The sequence below is a fragment of the Sciurus vulgaris genome, assembly GCF_902686455.1.
Source record: "Sciurus vulgaris genome assembly, chromosome: 16".
Classification (NCBI taxonomy): Eukaryota; Metazoa; Chordata; class Mammalia; order Rodentia; family Sciuridae; genus Sciurus; species Sciurus vulgaris.
The window spans coordinates 55,354,139-55,369,322 of NC_136477.1; the positions used below are offsets into that span (position 1 = coordinate 55,354,139).

Genomic DNA, 15,184 nt, shown 5'->3' on the forward strand with positions numbered 1-15,184 from the left:
GTATTACTTCTTTTTCCCTTTAACCGCTTCTACAAATGGTTATCTACTATCTAATACATGGACAGATCCTGTGTAAGGCACTTCACAGCTATTATCTCATTTTCATTTTGTCTACAAAGCCAATGGGTTACACTGCACTTTTCCCATTGAATGCAAAGAAACAAACTCATTAAGCCATGACACTTAACATGCTCAAAGTGACACTTCTGCAAGTGACAGAGGTAGGATTGAGGCATAAACACAGCAGTGTGCAAAGTCATTATGACACACTATCTTCATTCCTAATTCAAGTCTCATGTCTTAGCCTGAGACTGCTCTACAGGACACAGATCAGACAGAGGACAAGGAACTCAAAAAAGTAAGGACTTTTGCAAGCAAACTAGAAGTTATGAAAACTGAAAAGCACATCAATAGGTGTAGTATACATATGGTCAGTCTGGAAAAAAAATAATATATTTAAATGAAGGCTACCATGCAACTTTAAATTTGGTCAAGAGAATGGTCTTTGGGGTTGGCCACACTGTGAATGAATTCTCACCTCGCCCTCACCTCAGGTGGCATCTAACCATGTCATTAAGAGAACCCATCTGTACTTTATCTTATCTTTTCCATCCTTAAAATGGACAGCGCAGTAGTGCCAGCCTCAGAAAGGTATGATGAGGTCGGAGTGAGAACGTACACAGTAAGAACTTAAAGTACCTACAACACAGTAGTCCTTCCCTAAGTGTCCTATGCTTAATATAATAACATTCTTAATCAGCACTAAAGTATCTAAGGAATCCTGGGTGCTGTAGCAAGAAAATACCTTAAAAACAGATCAACCATTGGTAAGCCCCTTGTTTTACACAGAAAGGAAGGGAGACCTGATGATTCAGAAGCAAGGTGCCCCTCAAGCTAGACAGTTTTTATTTTAATTGAATACTACCTGTACAGAACTTAACTGTGGCAGGAAAGGTTGGTCACCCATCCACCGCTCAATCTCAACCTCTTTCTCTTTCGTCTGCTTCCATTCCATGGCAAACTGTTCACACTACCTGTACCCCTTAAAGACAAATGTACCTGCCACAATAGAATATTTGCCAATGAGAGATGGGCAAAATCTACATGCTGCCACCTTTCTCCCCTATTCTTCCTGTTATGAATCTGCCCAGAAATAAGGAAGCCATCTTGCAAAGGTACAAATCCAAATAAAGACTGAGACTGATGTGGCCTATCTCCAGGGACTTCTTGGCACATATACCAACACCTCTATTTGGTTAGGACATTATTAAGTAGCTTTTTGTTATATGTAGCTGAACTAATGTATGAATAACAAAGGTCCTTTTCCCATGGATACTGACACACTCTAGGACAAAATGATGTGGATTAATAGTACAAAATCTGAGAATACAAACTATACACTTGGGGAGAAATTCCTAGGTGTAACGGCTCTTTTTTAAAATTAAAATGTATTCAATGATAGGCTTATTTATGAAGTTTATTTCTCACCTTGTCTCAACTGCATCTTGATACTCCAGAACAAATTTCCCAATGATATTCAAGAGCTTCCCATTCCCATACTGGACAAGCAATTTTTAGAAAAGTTATGTTATTTTGAAGATGAGCTGTTTTTGTTGTTGTTACTTAATTTTTAAAGTTCTGCTAATTAGATCATTTTGTCGCTATCTCCATGTTCATAACACATGTATAGAAATATGTGAACAAGTAGATGGAGCTTTAGAAAATTCTAGCCCCATCTATCTCCCTCTCAAAATGTCTATGTAATTTTTGGTCTCATAATCAGATGCTACTTTTTATAGTTAATTAACTGTTACAAGTTGGTTGGACTCCTTGATCAGATAATAAACCCATGGGTACTGATACACAGCACTTTTTTTTTTTTTTTTTGCAAGCCCATTTCAGTGATTATCACAGAGGTAAGCACTTTTTAAAATTATCAAGAAGTGCTATAAAATACATAGACCCCTGAATAATACACAGTCTAAGACAAGACCCGGGGATTAAAACTCTCTCTATGAGAATCTGTGCTGCATTTGTGTACAATGTGTCAAAATTCATCCTACTCTCATGTGTAACTAATTAGAAAAAAATAAATAAAAACAAAACAAAATAAAATAAAAGCTCTCTCTTCTAGCATAAACCATTCCATGAATATGTGTCTGTTATCAGCTATTTAGGGAATTCAATACTAAGGTAAAGATGGTAAAAATCAAATTTATACTTGGGAAAATATCTAAAATTATGGTACTTAAGGATACATATTGCTATATAAATATGGGACTGCATCCTAGGCTCAGCACCATGCCAGCCACACAACAGTCTCTTAATAAATATTTATAGAATGAAATAAGCATATGTGCATGACAGAAAAACATACTATAAATGAATACTTTGTTTTCCTAAAAAATAGGTAACCTTACTAAAATATATGGGTAGTCAAAACTACACACTCTCACTTAACTGGGAAAAATAAAGAACCTTCTATTTCATCTTTGATTTCTTCCTTACATGATGTACAGTGTAAAGGACTTGCTGGTCACATTTGTCAAGAGAGCCCACAGGTACTATCTGGCTTATCACAGCTTAACTTATCAATTGCCTTTGTTGTTTGGTGGATATTGATCTGGGAAGACCTTGTATCTTGCTAAAGTCACTTGTACAGCAACTCTTCAGGTTTTCTTTTTAGTCGACATGAAGGCTCAAGTGTTGTGGGCTTTGGGAATTTCCACCCGACAGCCCCACTCCATCATTAAACATCCAGTGAGAGCTCGTTATCCAGATGGATGCCCCAATTACACCAATAGGTTCTTGCCCATTCCCAACAGTGGCAGCAGGTTCAGACCACAATTTGCGGGGGCAATAAGTAATGTAGAAAATGTCCCTAGGAGCCAAAAGTTTAGTGTCATTCGTTTTACTTTCATCCATTCGTTTGTTCATTCAACAAAGCATTTATTGACAGCGCCAATGTCTATTTCCAAGATTAAACTGTTGCTTGCTTTTCTGAAGGTGCCTACACTGTCTCTAATTTTTATCAATAGTATAGTGACTGATCCTGACTCTGCATCAAAGTACCCAGGGTATTTAAAATCCTAAAAGAATAAAAGTAGTGGAAAACTCCAGACATGGGGGCTGCTACACATGGCTCTGTGGACTGAGTACTATCTAAGTCCATTAGTGGGATCATGATGTGAATGAGGAAAGCATTAAGAACCCCACACGTCCATTCTTGCCCCCCTCCCACTCCCCATTATGTGTCATCATCACTTGATTACACAAATGGTATGTCTTTACTTCATGTACAACCAGAGAAACAACATGTATCCCATTTGTTTACAATTAAAAAAAAAAAAACCCACACGTGACAATGTTGCAGCATGTCCTAGGTTCAGAGGTTTCTCCCCTCGGAGGGGCACAAAACATACAGTGCTCCAAATCTCACTCAGGAGTGTGTTATGTGCATGTGTGTGTAGAGGAAATATCTGATTCCATGATACATTTAAATTTCACAATTAAGTTGTGAAATAAGGAGTTGCCAACTAAGAATTCTTAATGAAAAACATTTTCCTATCCTTGATTTTTTTTAATTAAAAAAGGCAAAAAAGAACCCAAAGGAAATGACTGAGTAATAAAAATACTACCCTTTACAAAAATTAAAAAGTTCTAAAATTTAAGCTAAGTAAGTACATTAATATGCCTTAAATATATGTACAAGGATATTTATTGTAACTACATTTTAAATTATTAAAATATAGGCAAGGCGAAATAAATTATGGTGCTTTATACATGAAATCCTATGAAGTCATTAAAAAGAGTGGATATTGCTTTTATAAGGACCAAGCTTCAAAACATACTGATAAAGTAAAAAAAAAGAAATCACAGAACAGTATACATAACGTGATCCTGTTTGTGATCAAATTCAGGAAATGCTGTACATGAAGGGATGTTAAAGCACAGGACATGGAAGAAGACACAGTCTCTGATAGTGGGGACTCGGGAGATGAACAAAGAGTGAATTTCATATTTTATGTTAAAATTTGAATTACGTTATAACATGGCTAATCTACAGTCTAAAATGACAACAAACTACTTCTGGGATAGGTTATAGACAGCTTAATCTTGATCATGGCAAAAATCGAAATCACTGAAAGATAAAATTCCTAATGTAACCTTTCTACTCCAATTGCTCATTCTGACAAACATATTCATTGAGCACATACGCTATGTAAAATACTGCTCTGGGCAGTGGAGATCCAACAAAAAGACAGGTAAAGTCCCTGACCTTATGAAGCATTAGTCCAAGACAGTATGTGAGACATATATTTTAGTAAGATTTTCAGATTAACCATTATTTTCATATAAATAATGCAGCTAATGCAAACATTTGGGCACAGTGGCTAGGGGAGATATTTGCTATAATTCTAGTGAAGTTACCTTCTCAGAGAGGCATGCTGTGCTGTACAGTGTGTTCCCTGCTTATCAAATATTTATCCTGCTCACCCATCACTCAACTTAGGTTCCCTCAAACAGAATCCATAAAATAATAATGCTTTACATTCGTAGAGTTTTCATCTTTCCAAACACTTTCACACACACACTCGATGTCCTAAGGGACGGGTGACTGTAATGTAGGAGCAAAATAATATAAACTCATCATAAATTATCTTTTATGTCTTTCTTGTCTTTTATTTCTTTTATTGTCTTTTATTGTCTTTCTTCTGCCTAGCACACTTTTCTTCCTGTTCCTGCTCAGCTTACACTTGTCCTTTAATTCAAAGCTTAGATGTCACCTCTTCCAAGCAGCATTCCAGGCTGACTTAAGGGTCCCTCCTGAGTGCTTCTATTATTTCCTGTTGCCTCCACCAGGAAGGTGCTGACCATACTACCACCTTTATGTCCAGATCCAGGGCAAGGTGCTCAAAAACACCAGGAGTGCCCTGGGGTCTCACCATACCTTCAAGGACTGACCTAATAGGTAGGGGAGGATAGGACATTCCTATTTATTTTATTTTATTTTATTTTATTTTATTTATTTACTTATTTATGTTATTAAAAGTTTATTTAACAAAAAGTTTAATATAAAAATGTATATGACTCAATTTCTATGTCATAGTTAAATAGGCCCTCTGGAAAGGGGACACAGATTTCTATACTGAATAGCCATTATTTACACTCGTTCCAAGGCTTCTAACATGATGATACTATTTCCTCGTATTACCATCATTCCAATATTGTTCTGTTGCCTGCTACTTGCCATCTCCACACATTCGTCTATCACAAGATTCATAAGGGGGTCAAATCCCTGCAATATTCCATGGACATGTCTGCCACCATTTAATTTCAATGATAACTTCTTGTCCATAAATTTTTTTCAGCTCATGCTATCTACTCCGCAGGCTCAGAGATGCTTTTCCCTATTTTTAAATAATGGAGGTAAAGACTGTGTATGTTTCTACATTAATACCAGAGTTCTCACTGTGCCTGGAATGTTGGTAGTACCTTTTAAAGACTTGCTTCTCTATTCACTGGATTTTTTCAGCAAATATTTACTGGGCACCTTCAGCATGCCAGGCTTCCATTGAATGACAGAATAACCGAGGTATGATTTTGACATAGCTTTCATATTAAGATATTTTACAATCATTTGATACCAAAGTACAATGTAAAATCCAAGGGGCACGTGTGTCCCTATGTGGATCATGAAAGACCAACCAAGATTTGTGAGCTTTTGTCATGTGCCTTAGATGCTTCTAGGATTCCAGCAGTGGGCTCCAACTGCTTAGCTATATTTTGCAGTCAGATGTATACAGAGGGAGCCTGGTGCAGACTGAGGGGCAGGGCACCCCTGTTCAACATAAGGGTACAGTCTACAAGACAGAAGGATGCTACAGTGGGTTTTCATGGGTTTTCTTTCTTTTTTTTTTTTTTTTTTCCTCCTTAGGCATTTTAGGTAAATTCATTAAATCTTTTCTTCCATATAGTTGGAAGGTATTTTTCAATCAAAATATAGCTGTGTGCTATCCCTTGGGTGCAATGGCGGGGGGGGGGGGGTTCCTGGTCACTCATGTGATAGCAAAAGGTGAAGGTATAGTTTAAAACTGGTTTCTGCTCTCTTTCATAAGAGAAGTTTCTTTCCAGCCTTATGTGGGCTTTATCATGGCCAGAAACACCCTTTCTTGCCTGTTTCTGCCTATACTTTGATCTTTGAGCATTCTACTCTCTTTCTTGCTTACCACATTTTAGTTCTGCTCTGTTTATAAAGAGCCACTAAACACATGTGGCTACTGAACCCCTCCCTGTAGCATGGCTAGCCCAAACTGAGATGAAGTGGAAGTGTAAAATACAAACCAGATTTCAAAGATTTATTACCAAAAAAGAAGAATGTAAAAGACTCTCCTGTATTTTTTACACTGTCTATAGATTGAAGTAGCACTATTTTGGATAAAATGTGTTTTTCAGGCATATTGTTAAAGATGATTTCACCTTTTATTTTCCTCGTGACTATTAGAAAAGTTAAAATGGCACGTGTGGCTTGCACAGCATTTCTACCTGACCGAGCAATGGTACTTGGACTGGTCTCTTCATTTCTTTATTATGACAAGCATATCCCAACTTCTGAGGCTGTGTTTGTTCCTGTCTTCACCTGGATGACTCTCTTCCCATGCTTGTTATGCCTGACTGCTGTTCACTCTTCCAAATTCTGCTTATATAGCAGCTCCAGGGTAAGGCCTACTGAATACATATGTGTTTTCAACCTGCAGCCAGGTTAGTCAAAATGTTTAAAAGAAGGATCAGAGCTTCCTGCCAAGACTTGAGCCCCGGGATCCCTGAAGCGGACTCTCCAATAACAATAAAATAGTAATGATGAGGTGAAGAGTAAAAAAAAAAAAAGAAGTGGATATGTGTGTTGAGAAATATGAAACGCAAAGGAAGACAAAGGCAGAAAAGGAGAAGCTAAGAGTGTTACTGAGCCTTGCTTGGTCTGATTACTGCAGGAAGTTGCTGCCATACAGGCCAACACTCTTGCTTTGCAGAAATAAATCGAAGTGGCTTCAGACATGCTCCCTCCAATTCTTTATTTGAGGAGACAGACACTCATATTTAGAATAGCTAGAAAGTAATCCTCCAAGACGATTTGCTGTTAGTATTAGAAGACACCATGTAAAAGTTCCAGTTAGATGATTATAATCACCTTTTCTAAATCTTTTGGCCTTTAACAATGCAACAAAAAAGCCAACCTAACCAACAAAAACAAAATACCATCACCACCAACAACAAAAACAGGAGTACCTCAAAGTTTGTGCATGCTTCTTTATGTGGTAGGCACTAGTCTACACCTTTTATGTATTAACTCAGTCTTTCCCGTAACTCTTAGAGGTAGTCACTATTATCTCCATTTTACAGATGAAGACACTGGGGACTAATGTCACAGAGCTAGGAAGCAGATGAATAAGGATTCAAACCCAGGCAATCTGGGTCCCTAGTCTGTGCTTTTAACCCTATACCATCTTGCCCTATTCTAAGCTCATGGTCAATCTACACTCAATGAATAAGTGCATTATATTACTAAATATCAGTGAACACAGAGGAGTTGTGATTCCTTTTAAGTTCGTGGAAGAAAAATCCCAACTTCTATCACCCTGGGTTGAAATTAGGTCTTCTTTCCTATTGGGGGAAATTTCTGCAGGTGTGAGCAATTAAAAAATTAAACATTAATTAACAGCTCAAGTGACTGCCTGTGTTAGTTGCTTCTTAACTGCACAGGTAAATATTGTGCCCCCACCTAATGTTTGAAAATAAGGTCTCTTGAGCATATTAAGTAGTAGGGATGATCTTCTCAAGATTTGAGTGTTTCATGACCCCTTCAGTATATCATGTTAAAAGGTTGCATATGACAAAGCTACTGAAAGAGTGTATTGCCTTATTCCTTAATACAACCATACTAACTTACAAAATATCTTAAGCTGGATGAGAGACATGGATGTTCATCTATTTCCATCATCTATGACTCATTATCTTGGGACATCGCAGAAAGCCCCAGGATCTTGGTTTTGTGAAGATAAGCTCCCCTACCACCTATTTTCTCCTTCTCACTTTTGTTCCCTCTTATTTCAAAACTGACACTGCCTCTACTTCACTACTTGTCACCCTCTTCAGCTCCTTAGGATCTGGCTGTTCCTTTTATTCTTCCACTAAACCCATTTTCTCACAAGACACCAAAATCAACCTACTGATGGGTTTTGGACAGGTATTCTTGGTGCTCATCTCTCTGGAACACCCTCTGGATCCTATGTCACTGTAAACACTCAGTCACCTCCTTTATTTTTGGCAGATACTCAAGTTTCTCATGCAACCAGTAAGTCCCCTTTAGGATCTAAATCCAGCTACTGCCCAATCAGTCCCCCAGATATACAAAATAACTGTATTCTCCATGGAAATGAATTAAATTGGAGAGAAATCAATCTTTCTCTACTTCCTGTCACCAAGAGGAGAACATTCCCATAGGCTGCTGATGACAGATTTGATTTGGCCAATGTCATGTTATGATATGAACATGAGTAGGGGTGTGGAATGTGATACACACTTCTGCCTCTCATCACAAGATGGTATCTTGGTTTCTGCTTGTTCTTGAAGAATGAGAGATGTATCTACATCCTGGAGTCAGAACAAGCCAAGCTGACACACAGATAGAGTCCTAATAAATGATTATTTTAAACTACTGTGCTTGGGGGACAGTTGTTACACAGCAGTATCATGAAAGTTAACTAATACACCCAAATGAAATTTCAAACCTTTGTTCTTTCTTTTTATTCTGCCTGGAGTATTCCCTAATTATTCCTGATGGAAATATTTTCTTGCTTCTAAACTTCCATAGTGTTACCTCTCTTATCCACCTTTCAACCTTCGTGTCCAATCTTCTCTCCCTTGTTGTTATATACCCTGTGGAGGCAAGAAGTGCCTCATTCATCTTTGTATGACAGAGCATCGAAAGGTCTCTTCCTTCTAGTCAAAACCAAATTAAAATGTATTTGCTCATTCATGCATTCAACAAAAGGCTGAATCTCAGAACTCAAAGGCATTTAAAACAACATCTGGCTTAGATCTGTAGACAAAAAACGTATCAGGTAACATGGTATCATTGCTTCTGCTATTCTGTTAATTACTCCTAAAGGAGGGGGGCACTGGCATTGACTATAAGAACATAATATTCTTAAAATAATTTTTTGTAGTTATAGATGGACAGAATAGCTCTATTCTATTTCTTTTTCTGTGGAGCTGAGGCTCATACCCAGTGACTCACACAAGCTAGGCAAGGGCTCTGCCACTGAGCTATGCCCAAGAACGTAATATTCTTGTTGGTAGAAACTATCAAAGTTTGTTCTTTTGATGTTAATTCCCCTAACACTTTCACTTCTGATATTCAATTACCCTCTTTCTACTTGGCTCATCTCACTTTCCTGGAAGACCTTCTCCTGGAAACTTGGCTGTTCTCACTAGCCTTCAGTTGGTTGAGCAGGCTTATTTACTGATGCCACTGAATCTCACCTGTCAGAAAAGCTGACACATCCCTTTCCTTGCAGTGGATCCATGACATGAGGGAATATAAACGTATGGGTAAGCATTTTGGCAAACTTAGCCAAAATTTATTTTGGTTGGAGTCAAGAATTAATCTAACTTGTTAGCCAGTTTCAGCTCTTTTGAAACATCACCATTTGGAATGTGGCCAGTGGAATGACAAAAACCTTAACAAGGTTTAGAACCAGGGTGTCTATGACCAGAAACAGCTGAAAATGTATTTGTCATACTCAGGAAACAAAGGCACATTTTTACTAGAGCTGATGGGTCATCTGGAAATAGCAGATTGCCTACTGAGAGAACCAATGGAATAATAAACCACTCCATTAAAAGTGGGAAGCTCCTTTAAAACACTAGGACTATGTCATACAGCATAAAGTAAATAGGTATGAGAGAAGACTTCCTTAGTCAAGATGCACAATTGTAAGAACTAGCAGAAAGAGAACTGGACCGAGTCTCCCAAAGGTGATGTGACCTGGGACTAGTCACTTAAAAAGTCCTTATCCATAATATCAAACTCTATCAATCCAATTAAATTTAATTCAATATTATTCAAGCAGTTTGCCTAAAATGACATTTCTCAAAGCAATGATCAAACAAATTTTGGTTAAAGAAGGTTAAATAGATGTCTTTACCATGAACCTTCTGAGACACCAATTTTCTAAAGTATATTGTGAAACTCTAAGTGGGTGTGGTATGGAATATTTTCTAAATTAATCTGACATAAGATCCCTTTCACCATAAATAATCTTGTAGGAATGGTATTCTCTAGAGCACACAGTCACACCTTATACAAGATACAGAGATGCTAAGAGAATGGTTCCCCTGGGTCCTGGTCCTGAGGCTTGTCATTCTTATGAAACCTGGTATATGCCCTTCCCTGACTGTTTACGCCACACCCTGACTCTTTACAATGATGTCCCTTTTTGTTTTTAAGATAGCTTAGTGACTATCACCTGAAAGCAAAATATCTTAAATAAGAAAATCATGTGTGTATGTATTGAGTGAATTCTGCTGATTTGTTTATATGAGCAATGGTCACTTGTACTGAAACAGAAGTGCCAAATAACCATGATTGTCAATTGCCACAGAAGACTCATTTTCTGAGCTGAAGTATTTTCATATGTCAAGATGCAATCATTTCACATAAGGAAAGCCATTAAGAAATACAATTACTATAGGAAATGAAGACCTTTTCTAGGAGAACAGACATCATGGGTTTCATTAAAAGCTCTTCCCTTTTTCATGTTCACCTTCTTCTACTTCAAACTGAAAGTGACTTCATTTTCAAGTGACCTTTTAAAAAGTCCAAACATCAAGCACCATAAATATTAAAAATATTCAAAATGAAGTCCAGTACTATAATATTAAGTTGGATATGCCTGAAACTCAGAAAACTCTATTTCTCTTGCTTTAAATAGCCAAGTTAGAAAATGATTCATATTTTCTTCATAGACTCTCATTATATGTTCTTTGTGGAAGGTTAGAGTGTTTTCTTTTTTTTCTTTTTAAACAAGTCACACCATGGGGTAATAAGACTGAACCAAAAGCTTTTAAAAGAATTTGCTCTTTATCATCTTTCTCTTCCTTATTCCCCTTACTCTTCCCTCCCCTTCATCCTCCTTTTGAGAGAGAGAGAAAAGGAGAGAGAGAGGAAAGAGAAGATCAGTAGCAAATTGAGATTAACAATGTATGGGTATATAGGAAGATAAAAAATGGGGGCTATTATTAACTCATGTCACAAAAAAGACTTATATCATACTTCAAGTTGGTAGCATAGCTACCAAGAATTCCTACTAGAAAATTAATTATATTCAAAATTCATTTTGAACAGAGAAAAGTAACATGATTGAAAACATTTAAAACAATCCTGATCAAGATAAAAAAACAATCAAGCACTAAATTTTACTACTAAATCAAACACAAAATGTAAAACAGTCACCTAAGTGATACATGGTTGAAATGTGGGAGGAAAATTCATTTCCCCCTCCCTCATGAGACCATAACTGAAGATGATTTAAGGCAAAAAGTTAAGCTGATGTTTTGTGGTCTTTTACTATGTATTTCTGTGCTGGTGATTTATTTGTAATGAATAACTGATTAAATAAAAGAAAAAATTGGTAGAGAAATGTATTTTCCCACAGAAAAAATAATGCATTCAAAACAGAAGTGCTGGCAGAAAATAATGACAATTAAAAATCATTCAAGGACCTCAGAGTATCTCTTTCCAGCAGAAAGAGAATAGCTTATAATGGACTTATTAAAGGATCAAGGATATCATCATGAATTCAAAGTTTTTTATATACATACTGAAAGATGAAAAAATAGACTTACATACTGTGTGTGCACAAATAGATATGCATGTATTTCCCAGCTCTATTCACTGAGAGGCTGAAAAGCAATAATACCCTCCTAATGAGGAGCATACCTGACATCTACATCTTCATTTCTCAATCCCACTCTCTGATAAAGAAGAAATGGTTGACCAAAGGGAACAGACAGGGAAGGAACAAAATGATCCTAGACTAAAAAATGGTTGAAAAAAAATCATGGGGGCAGGCAGAAGGACACAGAAGCCAACAAGAAGGGTCTCCTCTGGCTAAATTGGAGAAAAATTAAGCAACAGAATTATAACAACAGTCGATTATAATTCATAGAATAAAATAAATCTGTGGTTTCATACTGATACACATAAATGAATCACCAAAAATGGGAAAAAGGCTGCCAATTGCATATATGTAGGATGAAAAGTTACAGAGATTTAATGTACAACATAAGGGCTCTAGTTAGTAAAATTGTATTGTATTAGGAATTTTTGTTATATTTTAGTTGTTCTTGTCACAAAAAGTAACTATATTAAATGATAGAAATGTTATTTTGCTTCACCATTTTACTCTCTGTAAGTTTTCCATATATCATGTTGTAACCATCAGATATACACAATAAAACTATATTTAGAAAAAAAGGGAGAAGTTCTTCCTTATAGTTGAATTTCAAGCAATAACAAAAGAGTTAAATTAGAAAATCAACATTTGGCAGTCACTACAAGAGCAATTGCTTCAGGTAGCAGGCATTAGTTAATACTTTAAAAAGAGGGAAAATTATAAAAAAAGATTTAATAAATACTGGAGAAGATGTGGAGAAAAAGGAACGTGTTTACACTGTTGGTGGGATTATAACTTAATACAACCAGTCTGGAAATAGATATGGAGGTTCCTCAAAAGACTAGGCATGGAACTACCACTATATGACCCAACTATACCACACTTGGGAATTTATTCTAAAGAATCAAGTCAGCTTACTATAACAATACGTGCAAATTCATGTTTAGCACAATTCATAAGAGGCAAACTAAGGAAGCAGCCAGGTATCTGTCAATGTATGAATAGATAAGAAAATGTGATATTTTATGTGTGTGTGTGTGTGTGTGTATGTTATACACACATAATGTGATGTGTGTATAATTTCACATCATATTATATAAATTTTATTCACCCATAAAGGAGAATAAAAGTATCACATCTGCTGGAAAACGGATGAAACCTGGGAACCTTAAGTTAAGCAAAATAGCCAAATTTAAAGTGAAGGGTTCTATGTTTTCTGTGTGTGTGGAAGCTAGAGAGGAAAAGGGAAAAGAAACTTGACTGGAGGCATAGGAATTCTTATGAAAACCAAAGACCAATAGAATAGGGAAACGGAACCAAGGAGAGAGAACAGGGGAGGCAAAGGGGGAATGCTGGGGAACAATATTGACCAAAATATATTATTGTGTGCATATACAAATACAACAAACTCTACCATTATGTATAATTATACTTTGCTAATAAAAATAAGGAATATATGTATTTTATGTGATATATATACACATATACATACATATATATATATATATATATATATAATCTGTGTTCAAGTTGTATAAAAAGAAAAATGAAAAGAAAATAGGACAATGCAACTATAGGACATTACTATTTGAAGGCATTTGCAGGGCACTGGAGGGCTCATGCAGGATACAGACAGTACTGCTCTGAGGCAGGAACAGGGACACAGGCTCCTCACACCTGCTTTTAAATAGGGCCTGTGTTTTTGCTTTTTTTTATGCTTCTGAACAATCACAGATGACATTACTTTCTCCAGAGTGGGTGGATGAAAGCACTGTGAGTGGAGGCTTCTTTAAAAGAGAGGTTGATTTTTCAGTTTTAAAGAAGCCTCCAAATAAAAATAGTCCTTCCCTTTGCAGAGCCTCCCTCTGCTCTCTGCTCCTGCCAGCTGCTCCTTCTCCAGGCCCTCCACCATCTTTCTCCTCCCTACTGTTTGCTTCCAGTCACTCTTGTCCCACCTCCTCTCAAGAACCCTTCCTTCTCCCCTTCTACTTTCTGTGTAGTTTTATTTTGAAAAAATATTAATTCCAAATGAACAAAAAAGATATGTGGGAAGAAAAGAAGTGGTGAGTTCTTAGTTACTTGAGCAACTGCCAAGTTTTTGGTTCTTCCTCTGACTCATGCTAACCCCTTGGATAACCAGAAACCACAGTCCTTGTCAAAGCCCAAATGTGAAAACTAAAAGATGAATAAGGGGAGGAGCATGAATTTTTATTATTTGTGACCTCTATAAAAGTGCCCAAGAACATCAAACAGCATTATACTATTAAAAAGTCATAGTAAAAATGTACTATTACCGACATTTTTCCTTTCCAATGTGTTTTAAACATTGTAAACTATCATTTACTATCATTATTTTAATGAATAATGTTGATAACTCAATCCAGGTTAACTTCCAAATATGTAATTTTAAAAGAAGGAAAACATTTTTATCTCAATGTAATTCCCCATCATTTAAGAGTTCAAAATGTGGATTCAGCAAAAATTAAAAACAAAAACAACACAGGTCATAGAGGATCAAAACTTATCTAAACACAAACACATAAATATATGTATATGTTTACATATATACATATATAAATACATAGTATATATACGTATAAAACTACACAGTATATGTAATATATAATTACACTTTGTGTATGTGGTGTGTATGCATGTACATGTGTGTGTATGTGTGTGTGTGTGTGTGTGTGTGTGTGTGTGTGTGTGTGTAGAGAGAGAGAGAGAGAGAGCTGTAGTCACTTTCCTGAAGCACTGTGACTTTTAGAAAATGAAAAATAACAAAAAATCTGCTTCCTGGCAATGCTTAAGGATTGTGTTTGGGGCATAGGGGCATGGGGACATTTGTTAGAACAGGAACTAGCAGCAAGACAGTTCAAATTCAAAAGAAATAATTTTCAAATCAAGTCACTAAACAAACCATTTTTGACCTAGTTTGAGGTAAGTAAAACATCTGCATAAGAGATCCTTACAGGTGTCCTTAGCTGCTAGTAAAATTTCAATTCAGCCTAATACTCTTCATTGTAATAAGGCCTCTATCAAGGAACCACTGGCTAATCATTGATAACTTCATGGAGATGCCAGCATATCCTCTCCAAATATTAACAGTGGATGGATTCCAACTGGGAAATTCAGGACTGCACACTTCCTTCTCTATGCTACTTAACTGAGTGGTAATAATAAATATGGGCTATGGTATAATTATGCTGTGGTTTATTAACTGTATT

The 15,184-nt window shown here is 36.5% G+C and overlaps 2 protein-coding genes across 16 annotated transcripts in view; both read right to left on the minus strand.

Moving 5' to 3' along the window:
• FHIT (fragile histidine triad diadenosine triphosphatase) overlaps nt 1–15,184 on the minus strand; it is a 1,508,523-nt gene that overhangs the window by 347,812 nt on the left and 1,145,527 nt on the right. The window contains exon 1 of one of the 15 annotated variants that reach the window (XM_079114458.1): nt 1,489–1,809. The exons of the other annotated variants lie outside the window; for them this stretch is intronic. Coding sequence (XP_078970584.1) covers nt 1,489–1,504 — 16 coding nt within the window. The 5' untranslated portion in view covers nt 1,505–1,809. Of the gene's footprint in view, nt 1–1,488; nt 1,810–15,184 lie in introns of those variants that run through there. 15 annotated transcript variants of the gene reach the window in all.
• LOC306646251 (small nuclear ribonucleoprotein G-like) lies at nt 5,069–5,463 on the minus strand. Its single transcript, XM_079114790.1, has one exon. The coding sequence runs from the start codon at nt 5,357–5,359 to the stop codon at nt 5,165–5,167; it is 195 nt and encodes a 64-aa protein (XP_078970916.1). The 5' UTR covers nt 5,360–5,463; the 3' UTR covers nt 5,069–5,164.